At 40.0% G+C, this 19,199-nt stretch overlaps 2 protein-coding genes across 3 annotated transcripts in view; both read right to left on the bottom strand.

The window, feature by feature from the left end:
• Positions 1 to 3,197, bottom strand: part of mta2 (metastasis associated 1 family, member 2) — a 38,712-nt gene extending 35,515 nt beyond the window's left edge. Inside the window, exon 1 of the mRNA XM_037112049.1 lies at positions 2,770 to 3,197. Coding sequence (XP_036967944.1) covers positions 2,770 to 2,797 — 28 coding nt within the window. The 5' untranslated portion in view covers positions 2,798 to 3,197. The remainder of the gene's footprint in view (positions 1 to 2,769) is intronic.
• Positions 3,198 to 5,553: 2,356 nt separating this feature from the next.
• eml3 (EMAP like 3) overlaps positions 5,554 to 19,199 on the bottom strand; it is a 60,069-nt gene continuing 46,423 nt past the window's right edge. For both annotated transcript variants that reach the window (XM_037112850.1, XM_037112851.1), the window contains 12 exons: positions 19,176 to 19,199; positions 16,246 to 16,384; positions 15,119 to 15,270; positions 14,890 to 15,015; positions 13,361 to 13,492; positions 13,137 to 13,204; positions 11,665 to 11,753; positions 10,876 to 10,973; positions 8,415 to 8,502; positions 8,228 to 8,326; positions 7,999 to 8,129; positions 5,554 to 6,468 (listed from right to left, as the gene is read on the bottom strand). The exon at positions 19,176 to 19,199 is cut by the window's right edge and continues 111 nt beyond it. In XM_037112850.1, the coding sequence (XP_036968745.1) occupies positions 6,256 to 6,468; positions 7,999 to 8,129; positions 8,228 to 8,326; positions 8,415 to 8,502; positions 10,876 to 10,973; positions 11,665 to 11,753; positions 13,137 to 13,204; positions 13,361 to 13,492; positions 14,890 to 15,015; positions 15,119 to 15,270; positions 16,246 to 16,384; positions 19,176 to 19,199 (1,359 nt within the window). In that variant the 3' untranslated portion in view covers positions 5,554 to 6,255. The remainder of the gene's footprint in view (positions 6,469 to 7,998; positions 8,130 to 8,227; positions 8,327 to 8,414; positions 8,503 to 10,875; positions 10,974 to 11,664; positions 11,754 to 13,136; positions 13,205 to 13,360; positions 13,493 to 14,889; positions 15,016 to 15,118; positions 15,271 to 16,245; positions 16,385 to 19,175) is intronic.

Genomic DNA, 19,199 nt, shown 5'->3' with positions numbered 1-19,199 from the left:
GTTCACAGCAATGCAAATGACATGTTTGGGCTCTCTTACCAACCAGCAAAACAGCAGATGTGCAATATCGCCAGGCGCCCTCTGAAAATAAACTCAGCATCTTTGAGAGAGTAAGAAAAAACTACAACACTGCAAAGTGGCTATGACGCATCCTATCATTTGTGCCTTGTAAATTCAGCATTCGATGCGATGCATTAAATTGTTTGTTTCGTTGTAAAAAGTGTCAGATTGGAGCAGCATCGCTGTTCCAGCCTGTCTATTTCTGTGTCTAAAGTGCATCTTACCTGCCAATATTTAGCAGCTGTTTCAACACACTATTTCAACTGATTTTACAATTTACACCCAATATAAGAAGACAAAATTGTATTGATGCTAAACATGTCACATTTTACAAATAAAGAAAACAAACAAATATTGGCTACTGTTATGTTACCAATGGCGAAAGTCCCCAGACTCCTGCCTCCATCAGTTTCTATACTGCAACCATAACTGGGCATTTTCTTGCTTGGAATTTATAGATTTTCCTGTTTCAGTAATCTCTAACGATTCTGATTATCACTTAATTGTTTTGAGCAATTTGGACAATGCACAACGATTATAATCGTTAGTCGCAGCCCTACAGAATCATGTTGCTACCGGCTGGTTTACTTTCATTTCACCACCCCTAGCAGACACACCCAGGTGAGGATGAGGAGAGAAAGTCCAGTGTTACATAGAGAAGAGAAAGTGACAATGTATTACACATAAGCAAATGCAAATATGCTGACAGGATATAGTTACTTTACAGAGAGACCAACACCAGAGGCAAGGAAATTACAGGAATAGAGAACTACAAATCAGAGAGGTCAAGGTAAACACAAATATACCAACACTTCAGAACAGTGTTTGAATGCTAACACGACAGAAGAAGTCACAGAGATGATTTTCAGCATTTCTTTTTACCATCACAAACAGTCATACATTATACATACCTTACACCTCAAGTGAATGATTGGAAAAACCCTGCTATAGCAAGACCATTAATAATGAACCACTAACACTTAGAATCCAAAATAAACCCAATATACCAGTTATCTTCTATGGCTGCGACTTCCAGACTGATCATGGCATTGCACTCACCAGTGTTTAAACTGCAACATGATGACAGCAAACACTGCACAATAATAACAGACACGTCTCATCTGCAGTATGCCATTTAAACATTCGACCAAATCACAGAATTATACACAATATTTTGCAGAGTTTTCTTAACCAGCATGACCTAAATACCCTACAAACTCTTATATGACCTTACACACTGTCACGCTGTCTTCCCGTAAATTCAGCCATCTCTGCCAGATTCAAAGAAGGAACACAAAGTTCAAACATCGTTAATTATCCTTAGAGACAATAAACCCAAGTCAAAATCGCCGAAAAGACAAGGCGCTAGATCATATCCACCGCGAAGTACAGGCACGCTTATCCATATAGCAGCATCAATGAAACTGGGGGGAAAACTGTGGCGGCAGCACAGCTGAGTCTAGCCGCCTCTGCCGACGTTTCCTTTCTCTCCACAATGGTGCTGTCGTTTGGAGAGCCGGTGTTACCAGATGAGTTAGGTGAAAATATTAACAAGGCGACCTGCAACATTTTTTCAGTGTCATATAAACACTTGATATTTCATAGTTTGCTGTACAAGTTATTCTAATTGATCCACCCTTACTCAATTTAGATGAAATGCTTCGGTTTCCATCCAGTGCAAAAGTAGCGGCACATGTTGAAAATGTAAAGTCTCACTGACTCTGAAATTCTTATATTGGCAGCAAGTTGGTGTTGGCTAACCTAACTTAGATCGACTTTTTCCTGAATTGAACGCCAAGCTTTGCATTTCTCTTGCCGGTGTGTCGTCTAAACGAATGGTTACGTTAAACACTCCAAGTACTGTAGTTACTCTCCGTAATCTAGCCACTTGTCTGCCGGTGGTTTGAGAAGCGCCAGCTAACACAAAAACACATCACAATTCGTAGCACTGAGCTAACATAACTTAGCAATTAAAGTTAGCTAGCACGGCTACCGCTAACAGTTGAATAGTGATATGGCGGAGGCGGTAATGAAATTAAGCCCCACACCGACAAAGCTAGCCCACCAGCTTTAGCAAGCAGCCGCAGACGTCGTTATAATAGGTTGGAGGCTGACCTCCCAACAGCTAGCAGCTATTGCTAACTAGCATTGTTTTCACTTCCAGGACGTTAGCATATGTATATGTAATGTACACATTACAGTTGATTCGATTACTTCGACTCGCCACAACTCTAGCATCCACCAGGTTGCATTAATTTTAATTTAAACACCAACTTTAGGAAACGGCTCTTTCTGCTTGGCAGTCGCCATGGGGTAACTTCACGTAAACCTATTTTGGTGGAGAAAACTGATCGGGTTCACACGTCGATCTGTTGCAAAAGTTGACATTTACAATACATTACCACTGCTTGGAGTGTAATATTTATGCAGAATGAAGGAGCGTTTCTGGCCAATAACATCTGAGTAAAAGCTAAGTCAAAATGTTAGTTATTTACGTTTGACCAATGGCTAAGTCACAGACATTGTTGGTTGTTGAAATAGATTGGACGTTCTTCCTTGCAAGAGTGGACGCACGTACGGACGCTAGGAAAGAGCTAGCATTAGTTAGCGGCTAACCGAACAGACAGCTAGCGGCTAGCTAGCCACCTTGCTGTCGAAACGAACAATCACGTTGTGGGGGGTGTCTTAAAAATGTAAAACATTCTTTACCTCCCACTCGATACATGTTGGCCGCCATTCTCTCGTAACCTTTTGCAAAATCAGTCCCGGGGTATTCCCCACTTGGATAGAAAAAGGTCGATGGGGATCTGTTTTATTCCTTCATTTATCGTAGACACCCCCGCCGTGAAACAAAGCCGGCTCCGGGCACTGTGAGCCGAGCTGTGGCGGGTAAAAAGTTGAAAGTTTCCGTTAGTAATGTTCCGGAGGTTATCCCCAAAAAATCGAAGTCTTTGTTTTCGGTCCCTCAGACGACCTTCCTCTCCTCTTCCTCTCTCACTCACTCATTCACACACAGCTAGCCTGTCTCTTACTCCACTCTTCCTCCCATCCTCCGCTCCCAGCTTCATCCTCCTCTTCTTCACCTCCGCTCAGTTCAACACACACACTCGCACGCAGCAAACACACACTCACTGGCCCCCTTCGTTCGTGCGCAAATCGTCATCTTCGGAAATCGTCGGCAATCTCCGGTGTCTTACAATTAACTTAGTCACTGGGCCTGGTTAAATAAACAACATGTTTGTAATGCAGTTAAATCAAGTACAAACACGCACGACACGCACGCACACGTATGCGTGTACATAACTTGATACATCTTAGAGCAGTCATAGGTGATTCTCGTGCGCTTTTCGGAAACCAAAAGATTATTTTATCAACTGACAAGAGAGGATGTAAGTTAACACATCCTAAAGGCACCAAGGAAACCATTTTGCAACTGAAGGTAATAAGTGTACTAAGAACAGAACTTTCACATATTATCCACACAGGAGTCAAAATAATGACATTTTAAAATGACATTATGAAGTTATCTACTCAGTCAACAAAACAGAGTCATGTCTTTTTAATTAGAAGTAATAGAATGATGAGTCAGGTTGTGGTTGGAATTACACCAAGTTACACTTATGAAAGTTTGGGTTTGTAAAAGGGTAAAATAAAAATAAATTGTTCCATCTCCCAACTTTAATTTGGACTATTTCAATACTGTAACTTAGTATATAATGATGTTTACTTAAAAAAGAAATCAAGATTCTCAGTTTTGATATTTTTCTACAGTAAAACGAGTTTAAAAATGGATGATCAGAAATGCCTTATTATTATTATAATATAGGGGCATTATTAGTATAGCATTTTCTTGCGTGGAATCACCCATTGTGAGATTTTTTCTTCGTCTATTTGTTTGTGTAATTACTTACAGACTATTTCACTTTAATCATTGTGACTTTTTGTGTCATGATTTTAGTGTCCCATTATTGGTACTTTAGGTATTACAAATATTTTTTCTTGTTTTGAAACTGTCTAAATTTAATACTGAGGCCTCTACATCACCTATAAGCAAACAAGACCATCAGTGAGAAGTATCTGTATAATTATTGCAGTTTTCTATAATGCCTTCTTAACACCTGTCACCCAGATGGATTCTTTCTGATCCAGGGTGAATAAGTCATAAAATGTAAACTGTTATTGAATTGAGTAGCCTCACAGCCTGAAGAAAGAGTAATTGTCTTCGTTTCTTCGTCATCATCATCATCATCATCATCTGTTGTCCACAGGGGTTGCCAGAATCAACAGAAAATTAAAGCTCCTTGTAGCAGCTTTAATAGTCCACAGTTTGACTGAGACCATACCAAAAATTGACCTACAAAATTACAAGTTGAATTGCTTACTCATAATTTGAATTAAACTCATAATTCATATCTTCAGTTTGACTCAATGTGAAAATATTATTTATGCTTAATCTATTATCTCTGTTTTATTAGGAGAGCAAAAGCCGATTAAACAACTAAAACAAATGCATTTTTATTATTTCTTTCTCTTGAACTGCCAGACCTTTATTATTATTCCCATCAATATAGTTAGCTATACATATATTTTATCTATTCTATTGAAAGATACACTTATATATTTCAGTATTCATCCGCAATAAGTATGTCATGTATTTATAGAAAAAACATAGGTCTATATTTTAAATTTCTTTCCAATGTTTTTTTTTCACTTTCCCAGATTTAAATATTTGACTACAAAACTTATGCTGACAGATGCTTTGCTTAACTTCCCATCAATTGGAAGCACTGAAATACTTGTTCAGTGTGTGTGTGTGTATGTGTGTGTGTGTGTGTGTGTATATATATATATATATATATATATATATATATATATATATATATATATATATATATATATATATATATATATATATATATATATATATATATATATATACACATATATATATACACACACACACACACACACAAACACACACACATAGAATGCCTGCGCCCAATCTATATGTTCAAATGATTTCTCAAACTGTTCCACCATTATAATGATGCTTTCATGTTACTATTTCAGTAATAATGATACAACTATAATATATATGTTTCCATTAGCATAGTCTTTTGATGTATACTTTCCAAATATTTCCGTTCATAATACTTTCATACATTTCTCTTTTGTATTTTTATTTTGAAGCAATGCCACTTAACTTTAGTAAAAGGATTTGAATACTTCTTCAACCACTGTTGAGAGCATCCTGACACTGAAGTTTGAAACCACTGACTAGCTTACCTGCTCTTGTCTATCATAAGAAAAAATATACATCTACAAGTTTCATTTACTGAACTGGAAGACCAAGATCCAACTGTGCTTCCAGGGATTCAATGTGGGATGTTCTGTTCTGGGACATGTAGTATGAGACCGTGTGTCTCCCAAAGAGCAGCACAGCACACTAGCCAAGGAACAGCACTGCCCACTAGTGACACTTCACACACAATACACTTTCCAGTCTTCAGTTATTTATTGGGAGCTTGACAGATACATCACAGTATTCCCACTGTTCTCTTAAATATATAAAACTGTATTATAGTAATCATTTCAAGTGTATTGATCTATTGTTAGAGAAATTAATTAATCAGAAATGCTGATAGTTGATTTCACTGGAACAGCTTTGTCACAGTCTGTCTAATACAAGCATAAACACAGCTTCAATTTTAGCTGAGATGTCAACAAAACACTGCTCAAAATATTAAAAATATGTAAAAACTTTACGAAAACATCTTTATAAGCCTGGCTATATACGCCACGGTGCAGCACTTTGGTTTAATTAAGTTTAATAAACAAGATGGACTTAACATAGGAATGTTCACTGAAACCAAAGTCACCACAGAAGTCATGTTCTGTACCAGCAAACATTCATGACATTTTGATGCTCCTCTGCACATATCCAACAGAACAAATATTGTGTTTAAGGTCACACTGTCCAGTTTCACAATGATTTACATGACTAGGGAGGTGTGTAAGTGTAAATGTAATATGGACTTTCCAACAGGAGAGGATTCCTCTACATGTTCTGTATGAAACCAAGCAGAAGCGGCACCTCAGAGGCCCGGCTAAGCCGTTAACTGTGGCTGCTGTTAACTGACTAACACGCCTCTCTGGCTGTGTGTAAACAGTTCACTGCTCATAACTGTGTCCTTCCTAGCTGGTGGCTGGTTCTGGAGAGTTGGTGGAGGTGGAAGAGGCAGAGACAGAGCCCAGTCTCTCCCTGCTGTCACCAGACCCACCACCCATCACCCTCCACTGAAGGATGCAGGTGTCCTTCCCGCCCATTGAGAGGAGGTGGGAGTCGCTGTGGGTGAAACAGACGTTGGTGACGTGGCTGCCGTGGCCGTCGTACTTGTGGCTTGGTGCCTGGAGAGAATAAGAAAGCAGAAAGCAAGAGTCCACTTGAATCACCATATTGTGCTATCCTTAGTAGGGAGGGAGAAGACAGAATTAATCAGTGGGACATATTGCCTGTTTTTTTATGATTACATGAGGTTGTGTATACAATGGGAGAAGTATCTGAATAAATAAAGCAGGTCTGAAGTGTCTATGTTGAACATGAGATATTACTGACGCAAATATAAAAAAGGTGTCTTAACCATTCAGCAGTCTCTTTTAAGATGCTCCCTGATATCAGCTCATCATTTTCTCTCTACTGTCAATAGCTTGAGGTTTCCAAAGCACCTGGCATCAACACCACTGGATGCTATTTAACACTGGGCCATTCAATTTATTACTCAGAACAGCTATTGCTCTCACCATGAAAAGTGATTATCACTGATATCTAGAGGGTATCAGCATTTCTGTGTTTTCATTTACATGGTCCAGAGCTGAGTTGCTGAGATATTTAACATTCTCTACAGAAGAATGTTCTCTACAGAACATGACACCAGACCACAGGACATTTCCACATACTAACTGTGGTTTATCAAGTGGACAGTGTATGGAGGACTCAAGCTGCCAAAATCAAAAATACATAAATGGACCAATAAATTACTTGTATGCCATTAAATAATGAAAATAAAAATAAATGTAGACATTAATTCATGTATCAAATGTGACATAAATATGTCTCTTTTCATTTGCTTCTGTATTTATTACCTTTGTATTAATTTAAGTATTTATTTATATCCCAATTTAACAAAGTAATTGAATTACTAATGTATGTATTTTAAGATGTATTCACATGCCTATTTATTCCTGTGTTTATTTCAGCATTCTTTACCCTTTGCGTTTTGCAAAGTAATATACACATTAATAATACTAAGTAATATCATACTATAATCACTTGAAAATATATAAACTGATAATTAATGCTTGCATTAATTTTTAATGTTATTTTCCGTTTATATAATGGAAGATTTACTTATTTACTGAGCAATTTATTCATTTATTATTGACTTTACTTATTTTCAAATCAATTTGTGATGTCAGTGCACTCACAGACCTGGATTATGCTAGACAAGCTGTATGGAGCCATTTGATTTATTTCTTAAATTAAACAATTTCCTGTTAAAACAAGTCTTCAGCTACTTCTGATTTTCAGGAGAATGCTGTAACACTGTTTTGCTGTGTGGCTCTAGAAATCTTTGTGGACTACATCAGCCTGTGGTTGAGTAAATAATGACTTTTTATTTTTGGGTCAACCTTTCCTTTAAAATGATTGGATAATTGAGCTTAAATTGTAAATTTCATTTCACAAAGCAACTTTACAGCATCACAATATTCTCCTGCACCTCCTTATCACTCCATTATTAATCTAGTTCACACATGTTACAAAGGCTCTTCCTCTTTATGTCAAGGAAGCAGTTTAAAAACCTTTGCTTCACATGTTAAGACAGTCACATTAAACAGGTAGGTTGACTTTAAAGTGAGTGTAATCTATACAAGCAGTACCTTTGGTTTAGGACAGGGATACTGGAACAGGTGGACTTTACAGAAGTCATCAGCCACAGCCACGACCCTCTCACTGTGAGAGCGACACAGGGCGTTGATGTCTGTGCCGTCAGAGCCCTCCAGCCACACACCTGGAACACCACAGCAACAGTCATCAATGTGACACCAACCTGTGTAGTGGCCACAACAGTGACAACATACGAAGGGACAAAAATGTTCTGTTTCTCACCCATCACATGGAAGCCCAGTACACAGGTGTAGGAGGCCCACTCTCTGTCTTTGCTCTCAAAGCGGTTCCTCAACAGTTTACACCCTGCTGCTATGTCCCCTGTCCGAACACATTCATCTTCTGAGTCACAACAGTATATTGTCAGACTGTCTGTGGATATCAGTACAATAACAATATTTTTACTCACAGTAAAGGATCTCATAGTCGCCTGAATTAGACATAATGTATTTTCCATCTTTGGACCAGTCCAGGTGAGTTATGAAGCTGGAGTGACCCTGATTGGATAGAGGCAGAGGGAGTGTCATTTAATGCTCTATAACAAATGTGTGAATCAGTGTTAGAGGACAGGGCAAACCAACAGTGTGTTAGTAGGGGCACCGCTTAGCTCGGTTGGTAGCGCGCCCATGTGCCGAGGCTCTGCAGCGGACCCAGGTTCGACTCCCGGCTCGGATCCCTTTGCTGCGTGTCACTCCCCCTCTCTTACCCTGTTTCCTGTCACACTCTTCAAGCTGTACTATCAATAAAGCCAGAAAAGGCCAATAAATACTTAACAAAAAAACAGTGTGTTAGAGTTCTTGAGATTTCAGCTCCTGTTAGAGCTGTGTTTCGATCTGTTATGTTGTACAGAGCATCAGGCACAGTCCTGATTTAGCTTAGGTGATATTTAAATGTAATTCATCTACAATATAAACTAAAGGATGTTGGCTTTGCTTAGTGAAAAAAAATATATATACACACACACATATACATACATATACATATATACATAGTTAGTTAGTTCATTTTTAGTCTCCCTTAGGAGATATGTGTTTTTGACACAAGAGAATGTCACATGTTCACAACAACATAACATAACGTGTGTGTGTGTGCGCATATATATATATATATATATATATATTATATATATATATATATATATATAAAAATAAAGTGGAGGAACAGCAGCTCTACTCCAAGCTCCTCCTGGGTGACAGAGCACTCGGGAGAGGAAACTCATTTTGGCCACTTGTATCCTATGCTTTTGGTCATGACCCAAAGTTCATGAGCACAGGTGAGGGTAGGAACGTAGATTGACCGGTAAATCGAGAGCTTCGTCTTTCAGCTCAGCTCTTTCTTCACCACGACATACCAATACAATGACCGCATAACTGTGGCCTCTGCCCCAATCTGCCTGTCAATCTCGTGCTCCATCCTGCCTTCACCCCCAAGATACTTAAACTCCTCCACTTGAGGCAGGAGCTCTCCCCCAACTCGGAACCGCAAGGAGCAAGCCACCTTTTCCTGTCACGAACCATGGCCTCGGACTTGGCGGTGCTGATTCTCATCCTAGCTACTTCACACTCAGCTGCAAACTGCCCCAGGACATGGCTGTGCCTAGAAATTCTGTCCATAAAAATAATGAACAGAACCAAGTCCAACATGCACCAGGAACAGGTCTGACTTGCTGCCGGCAATGTGAACCAGGATCCTGCTCCGGTCGTACAGGGACCGTACAGCCTTAGCAGAGGGACTCTGACCCCATACTCCCGAAGCTCCTCCCACAGAAAGCCACAAGAGACATGGTCGATTACCTTCTCCAAGTCCACAAAGCACATGTGGACTGGTTGGGCAAACTCCTGTGTACCCTCAAGCACCATGCGTAGGGTATAGAGCTGGTCCAATGTTCCACAGCCAGGATGAAAACCGCATTGTTCCACCTGGATCAGAGGTTCAACTATTGGCCGAGTTCTCCTCTCAAGTACCCTGGAATAGACTTTCCCAGGGAGGCTGAGGAGTGTGATCCCCCGATAGCTGGAACACACCCTCCGGTCCCCTTTCTGAATAGAGGGACCACCATCCTGGTCTGCCAGTCCACGATGCTGCAGAGACGTGTCAACCAAAATAGCCCCACAAGATCCAGAGACTTGAGGAACTCAGGGTTGATCACTGACCTCCGGCCTAGGGTGTCCTGGTGCCACGTGCACTGATGCACACCCTTATGCTTGAACATGGTGCTTGTTATGGACAAACTGTGACTAGCACAGAAGTCCAACAACAGAACGCCACTGGGGTTCAGATCAGGAGGACGTTCCTCCTAATCACATCCCTCCAGGTAACGCTGTCGCTGCCCATGTGAACATTGAAGTCCCCCAGTAGAACGACGGAGTCGCCAGGTGGAGCACATTCCAGTACCCCTATCAGGGCCTCCAAGAAGGCCTGGTACTCTACACTGCTGTTCGGCCCGTAAGCCGAAACAACAGTGGGAGACCTATCCCCGACCCGAAGGCGCAGGGAGAAGACCCTTTCATTCACCAGGGTCAACTCCAACACATGGGGGCTGAGCTGGGAAGCTATGAGCAAGCCCACACCAGCTTGCCACCTCTCACTGCAGCCAACTCCAGAGTAGAAGAGAGTCCAGCCTCTCTCAAGGAGTTGGGTTCCAGAGCCCAGACTGTGGAGGTGAGTCCAATTATCTCTAGCCAGTACCACTCAACCTCCCGCAGTCACCATCCAGGGATTGGGTCATTGGAGCCCCCGCCCACAACCACCACCCTAATCGCATAGCACCAGCCCCCTCTGAACCCTCCTGCGGGTGGTGAGCCTACTGGAGGGCGGGAAAACCCACCGAACAAATGGGAACATTTGGACATGGATTTTATTTTACTCACATTACATTTCCCAAAGCGGGTGTATCGCCGGCCACTCTCTGTCACATTGTAGATGTAGATAAAGTTGTCATGGGATCCAACAGCCAAAAAGCTGCCATCTGAAAACACAAGAGAACAATCACACACTTAAAGGGGTTTTCAGCATCTCTGCTCTTAGGAAAAGAACCTGCTGGACACAATTGTGCAGTGTGTGTGTGTGTTTTTGGAACAACCATCAGATTGCTGTCTAGATCAATTATTCTAGTCATTTGCAGGAACTTCTAGCATTGTTAATACCAGCAATGCACTGTATTCTTTGCACATTTGATTTATTTTGCGGTATTCAGGTGGCAAAGAGGTTACAGACAAATTACAAAGCAATTAAAAATTTGTTGCATAATCTACCTACAACATCTAGTCGACAAACAGTTGCATTTTTTCCGTTTTTATTCATCTTACTCAAATTTTTCCCCTCCTTCACCCCATCCTCTCTCAATGTATATAATTATGTTATGTCACTTTCGTCATGAATATCCCTTGAAAATGAAACTAAATAGAATGTGGATCAGTCTAAAAGCCCAAGCAACTATATTTCTGGTCCAAGATACTTAATAATGTTTTAATGTTATTGTTCTTGGCTCCAAAAAGGTATTTGTTTCTTTAAAAATGTCTTAATTGTACTTCCATTTGTATTTCCAGCAGGTGGAATATCAGTGGATTTCAAAATAAATAAATAAATAAAATAATAAAAACATAGCTGTACTTTCTGCAGACAGAAGAGGCTATATGGAGCTGACAGTTAAGTCTGACCTGGTGAGTATCTCATGACAGACAGCTGCTCATTCCCATCTATGGACTCAGAGACCACCTCTCTGGTCAGCAGGTCGAGGACCATCCACCTGTTAGTGTTAAAGCAGGATGGGAGAGGTTCATCAGAGCAGAGGCAGACAGAGAGGGATTCATTTGAGCAGGAACAGCTGGAAGCTCATTCGTTATATTAGGTTTAATAAATGTAGAAGTGCCTACACTTTAGACTACAGTATATACTTTCTCTTCTCTTAATGTAAACTACATTAATTTCATTGGATGAATAGTTGAACATGTTGGGAAAAATTAACCCTGTCAGTGAATTTTAACACCGCACTGATCAATATATTATATGACTACAAACTGTGATGATCCCACAGAGAGTTACCAGCATCCACCTGTCCTCTCAGCTTTGCAGTGCTTTCCAGCAGCTTTTAGCTCACAATTTTGTTTGTTTTCAGGGAAAAAAATCTGACAAAGCCACTGTACACTACCTGCTCAACACCAAAGAGCAGACAGACACCGTTAGAAACCAACTGGTGAACATGTAAAGCATCTAGCAGCTAAAGAGCCAGATATTGTCTGAGTAGTTGGTGGAGACCAAATCAGAGCTAAAGGAGTGAATAGTTCACACATGTTAATCTGTGTTGGCTGGATGTGTAAATAGACAACTGTGATGGTGTGAATATGTCAGATGCAGAATGCTTGATGCTTCTCAGACAAGATGAGATATGTAATCTCTCCAGCGAGTTCTCGGTGTGCCCCAAGGGGCTCCCATTGGCCGTACCCTGAAAACCTACAATGGGAGGCACATCTTAATCAGATTCTTGAACCACTTAAGCTGGCTCCTTTCGATGTGATGGAGCAGTGGCAAAGCTTCTACACCTCAAACAAATCATATATAAAGAAAAATTGGTTTGTACAGCCCAAAATTACACACAAAACCCTGAGATACTTGAACTGTTTTGCTTGGGGCTGGAGCTCAACCCCAGCCATAAGGGTGAATTCACCATTTTCCAGAAAAAATAGAAAAAAATTCTACTTAATTGTTACTGCTTTAGGCATGGAGCTACAGTCGAACATGGTTAGAGTAGGTCAGCATTGAGCCTAGAAATAGGTTTAAACTTTTGCTGAAGCCACACTAACATCTGAGGGCTTGAGGGGAGTTTCATGCTGGAACTGCCTACAGTCTCATTCTACACTAGTCTAAACTGTCTGTTCTGCCTGCTAGTGTGTACTGAACACACCCTCATCAGGCTGAAATGCATCTGAAGAGCTCACTCTTGGAAAGAAAGAAAATGTTCCCCAAATATTGAACTTTTCCTTTAAAATGTTTTTCCTTATTATATACTGCATCTGCATCTAAAGTGATTTACATGAACTGGACCTGTCGGTCAGAGTTATACACCTTTTTACATTATTTTCTATTATCATTCTCAGCTCACTGATCGCTTTAAGTGCTGGGACTTAATTACCTTCCTGTGCTGAGGCCGACTGAAACCACTGATCCATTAGGGCAGAAACCAGCACACAACCCATACTCCTGTCAGAGACACACATGATTAGTTGAAAGGCATCAGCGTCAGAATCAATATCGATGAGATGTATTCAAATATACTGTTAGTCAGTTGATCCACACCCTGATTTTAAATAGATGGAGTGCATAAAGGAAAGTAAAGTGAGGATGAGTGTGTCCTACCTCCAGGGTGATGCACCAGTCCAGCTTGTGTTCCTCTGTGTTCCACAAACACACCTGCCTGTCATGACCACAGGTGAGGAAGATGTTCTGAGAGGGGTGTGTAGCCAGCCCCCACATCTCATCTACATGGCCCTGAGACAGACAGACAGACACACAGACACACACATTAATTCAAATGTTTTCACAAATGCCCTAAAGTAGCATTTAAAAGAGTGTAGACTAAACCCAGCCAAATCCATGTCATAGAAATGTCATATTTTGCCTTTTTTGTATCATTTTAAATTATAATTATTATAATCTAATTATAATCTTTTATTTCCCTTATCTGATTTGTAAACCTTTCTGGGCCTGGGGAACTGAAATAACACTGCAGTGCAGGGCAACAAAATCAACTGCATCACTTGATTGGGCTGAATTTATCACAATAATACCAATAAATCATTTTCATCCAAACCAAAGGAACAAAACATCATCCAGTCTGCAACAAACTAAGCCAGTAGAAGCTGTAATTTGCAAATATCCTGAATCCAATGAACAACAGGTAGGTGTCATATAGATAGAAAACCCAGAAGTCTACACAATAAAATAAGATTAAAAACATTTAAAAAGAAGTTTAAAAGACAAACTTTTAAAAATAGTTCACACATTATTTTACAATTTTCTACGGGGAGGAAGAGCTGATCACAGTTGTCTCTGTGGCCCCATTTACACAGCCTATTCAAGGCGGGACTGTTGCTTCTTTATTTTGCGTCACTATTTTTTATACAATGTACAAATACACCAAAATTGAGAGTCATTGTTGTTCTGCCTCTGAGCTGGCAGCGGCGATAGTAACAGAGCCAAATCAAAATCTGTATAAAAAGAGAACAGGACAGGGGTGTGGCATCTGCAGTAACATTCTGCAATCGCTGTGTAAAAATGGCTTGCCTGTTTTTGAGACAGTGAGAGGGGCAGAGTGAAACAAAGCTCTGCACATAGTTCAACAATGTTATAAGGTTTCACCCATTTTGGGAGCATCTGTTTTTTTAAGTTATTGAAAATAATGTCATCAGGACCTCTGGTATACCTTAACTCTACCCAAGCCTTGTGCTCCCAATTTCAAAATTGCAAAACTACGTCAAAATCGGTTTAAAACCCCTCACACCACTAATGCAGTATAATCCATACATAGTCAGACAGCATTTAGTCCAGGTTACGCTGTCACCTGCTGGAGAACCCACTACACTACAAAGCAGTCAAATTGACCTGTCATACTGCTATACCAAATGCTGGCTTTACATCCAGTGATGATCTCTCTCCACAATTCTGGTGTTGAATTCAAAAAGCCTTTACATGTGTGAGGGACTGTCAGAGAACAATGCAGCATGTAATCCAGTGTTACAGTGTTATTTTATCTCACTGGTGTCGCTGTTTGCTGGGGTGGCTTTAACTGTGAAGAAGTCAAAGGAAACGCTATTTATTTGTCACAGATGTTGGTGCTGACCAGTTGCTGACTGCTACCACTGTTCCTTCAATGCACATCTACATACCTGCACTATAGCCACAAATCCATCTGAGAAGGTGCCTCTGAGGACGGCATTACGCGTTGTACCAACCAACAGTTCCTCCCCATCCACATCTGCAATGGTACGAACTGCCCCATACTTTTCTGGAATCTGCACAAATGGTCACATTAATCAACATTCTTTCTGTTGTTTGAATGTAACTTAACAGAGCGCTCCACCAGCAGCATCACACACACATACAGCTGTGGTTCACCTCACACTCTCTCTCAGGTGCCAGGTCAGCGCTCCAGCGGATGATCTTACGGTCTTTGCCTCCTCCACTGAGCAGACCACCACCCTGCAGCGTGCACAGGGTGAACACGCTGCCTTCATGGGCTCGGGTCTGTCGCATAATTTGGAAGGTCTCTGGGAAATCGAAGACATTTAAAGATTTAAAGCCTGTTAATCAGTGTGTATGGAGGCAATTTCATATGAAATGAGCCAAAAGAATATTTCAGAAATAAATTAAGTAATTTCTGCCACTTGGGGTCTCTCAATTGGAACAAAACAAAAGATGTAAGCTGTGTGGAATCAAGGGTATTGCTGTCTTCATTGTTCATTGCTTCAAGAACCATTAAAGTCTATCTGATCTGACTCAGGCAGAAATGTTCACAGAAAAGGTGATCACTAAATGTTTTTATGTGTGATGTTAAGGCATGTTTGTTGACTTCTGGTTCTTTCGGTTTGATCATTATTGTAAACATTTGGGAGAGCGTACATCTGAACATGGTACTCCAGGCGCAGTATGTCAAACAAAAAAGCCTTCCAGAGAATTGTTAGAAGAGCTGAGAGGGTCGTCAGAGTTTCCCCCCTCCGTCCAAGAACTCTTCCTTATCCGCTGCAGGAGCAGGGTGCTGAACATCATCAGGGACCCCTCCCCTCTCCACACATTCTTTGAACTGCTCAAATCAGGAAAACAGTTTCCGAGTCAAAAATGCCGAACTAAAAGACTAATCAACAGCTTCTTTCCACAAGCTTTTAGATTGCTAAATGTCAGATCTGGAGCATGTGCACTATTGCACTTCATGAGCCTTCATGAGTCATAGTTTTAGTTCTAAATTAATATATTTGAATACTGTGTGTGTTTTTGTGTCATGGGATCCTGGAGCAACACAATTTAATTTTTGCTGCACTACTTTGTTGGTACAGTAAATGACAATAAAGATTTGATTGATTGATTGAATGACTGATTGACTGATTGATTGAATGATTGATTGATTGATTGATTGATTGATTGATTGATTCAACTTCCACGTTTATTTGAGCCAATTTGTCTCCACAGAGGTTAACTTCATATTGACATTTAGTTTGATTTAGTGTAAATTGATCTGCAGCACTGACCTTTGGCTCCTTTACCGAGTGTTTTCACATCTGCAGCTGATTTTCCCCAAGTCAGGATGTTTCCTTCAGAGTCTCCGGTGAGAACATCTCCTGTCAGGCTGAACACAAAGCACTGGATGAACTTGGGCTTCTTGTATTTCTGAAAAGAAAAGGAGAAAAATTTAAGATAAAAAGTTAATATATTGTTAGCACGGGTATCAAAAATAAAAAAAATGTTTTACAATAATAACACATTTTAAGTTATTCAAATTTATGATGGTATATTAACTTTAAGTCAGATTTACACATTCGATACACCTTAGTTAAAGGTATTCAATTTAAAGTCACTGAGGTCCAGTTACTAAAATTTCCCTCAAGTAAAATATCCAAACCTCACAAAGTCCAATTTGGGTCTTACAGCCTACCACAATGTCCACATTTTCATATGGTTTCAACATTATGTATTGTCAATTTACAACACAGGAAACTTTTAACAAGGTACATTTGTATAATAATAAACTAGCTATTTTACCATAAATAAAAGTAGTGCCAGGCGAATGAATTTAAGGCCTTTATTTCAAGTTAAAGAAAAAAGAAACTTCAGAATAAAATGAATAAAAAAGTGCAAACAGAGCCTTGAATAGCCCTTTTTCCCCTTGAATTAAAGAAGTACCAGTCCAAAGAATTTAAGGTCTACATTTCAAGTTAAAAAAGTCAACATATTCAGAAAACTATATATATAACTATATAACTATATAACTATATATATATATATATATATAACTATATATAACTATATAACTATATATAACTATATATATATATATATATATATATATATATATATATATATATATATATATATATATACACACAATTTTATTTTATTTATTTTTTAACTTTTCTTAATGAGAGAAATGGACATGTGATTGCCAGTGCCTCCTTCTCATGCAGATATGTAGCTGTTCACCTGTGAGCCTGGAACGGTACTTGTTTTTGATATTGTTCATAGTGGAAAAAGGTGACTCACAGCTGTAAGTGGATCCAAACATGGTCAAGATGTGCAGTGCTACTTTGGTTAGACCAGGGAAAACAGTCTCAGACACAGGGTCATTTGCAAAAATGCTCTCTTAATGCATCATTTCCTAGCAGATCAGTGAGCTCAAGCAGTAGAGATCCCGCATGTGCTCACTTTGAAAATCCTCTGACTTCACTTATGAGGAAAGGATTCTGGATTGGCATGAAGAGCTGCTTCCCAAGGCTGAAGCTGTCAAACCTTTTACTCAAGTTTCCAATCAGCTTGTTTATGAGGTCAACATAGGGTGAAACATCACTCTCACTGTGAGTCTGTTCCTGCAGTTTTGGGAAGTGTGTACACCCTCCTTCAAGATCTTCTTTGAAAATGTCCAGCTTCCTCTGGAAAGATTGAACAGCTGTCACCAAATTGGCACCTGAATTGCTCTGGCCCTGCAGCTTAAAACTGAGCTCATTAAGGTGTGATGTAATGTCATCCAAAAAAGCAACCATATCCATTTTGTGCTTATCTTGCAGAAAAAGTGAAAACTGTGTTGCTCTCTGACTCTTGAGCTGCTCTTAGAAAGCTGCCATTTCTTTTTGAATAGACCAGAAACATCCCAGTGCATTGCCTTCACTCAGCCACCTCACATTGTCATGCAGTAGTAGGTCACTGGCATTTGCCTCAACATCTTCCAGGAATTCATTCAGGAGGAGATGCTGAAGGGATGAGGATGTCCTAAGGAAGCTGATGAGTTTCATCATTGTGTTCATTACTTCAGCAAAATCTTCTGAAAGAGTAGCACACAGAACAGTCTGATGGGATCAGGGTTGTCCTCTTTCATCCATGGCACAGCCCCCCTCTCTCTTCCCACCATGGCAGGGGCACCATCTGTGGTGACAGAGACCACCTGTTTCAGATCTATACCTCTCTTTCTCAACATCTCCTTTATTGCTGCATATATGCCCTCTCCTCTTGTCAGTGTCTCAGGTGGTGTTACACCCAACAGGTCCTCCCAGAGCTATTTCTTGTCTTTGTGATAGAATCTCACATACACCAAAAGCTGGGCATAATCAGTAACAGCCAAGGATATGCATGGTGCACTGTGAATAGCTGTATCAAGCTGTGCCAGTACAGTTGAAGCTGACATCGGGATTTGTTAGATTTTTTCACCCAACTCGTTGTTTTGTTTTCCCTCAAATCATGTCTCATTCAAGCACTCCTTCACAACCATCCCATCAATAAATGTTTTTTTTTTATGTTGCCCCAAAATCCATGATAACTTTAGTGAGAATTCGGTAAGTGTAAACAAACGATTTGATTGGTTCAATTGAGTGAAGTCACTGTTGTACTAACTGGAGTAGCTGTGCCCACTGTCTGTAGCCGCAAATGTTGGAAAAAGAATAATGCGCCATGAAATTGGTCTATTCTCTTGGATCTATCAGACATTGGTCGCAGGTCCAGACAGAACCATATCTTGATCCGGACCCACCATTTGGTGATGCCTGATTTTAATTAAATTGGGTTGTTAATTATTCTTTTGGATTTGTTGTCTATATCTATACTCAGAGCTAACATTGAACAACTCCATAAGGACATTCCCACTCAGAGTTTAAAAGCATGCAACTCCCTTCTAGTCAGTTAGAACTGAAGATGCCTCTTGGATGAGAGGTGAAACATCTTCAATAAACTGAAACACTTCCGGGTGCCTTCGATATATGAGAAGGATGACTGAGAACCTTTATCAACATATCTATATTTATGCTCCTTACTTCCCTTTTTGGCCTCAAATTGAGGAAGTTGCAAACTTGATCTTTTTGCATTTACTCACACCCTGACAACGGTAAGGGAACTAGTGATTTGAAAAATGGATAAAATTTAAAAAACACTTGCTGTCAAGATAAATTGACTCTGAATTAACTCAAGTCTGTCTTACTCCAAAGATGCCTTGTTTCTTTGT

The sequence above is a fragment of the Acanthopagrus latus genome, chromosome 10 (assembly GCF_904848185.1).
Source record: "Acanthopagrus latus isolate v.2019 chromosome 10, fAcaLat1.1, whole genome shotgun sequence".
Taxonomy (NCBI): domain Eukaryota; kingdom Metazoa; phylum Chordata; class Actinopteri; order Spariformes; family Sparidae; genus Acanthopagrus; species Acanthopagrus latus.
This window is presented reverse-complemented; position numbering and strand designations above follow the sequence as displayed.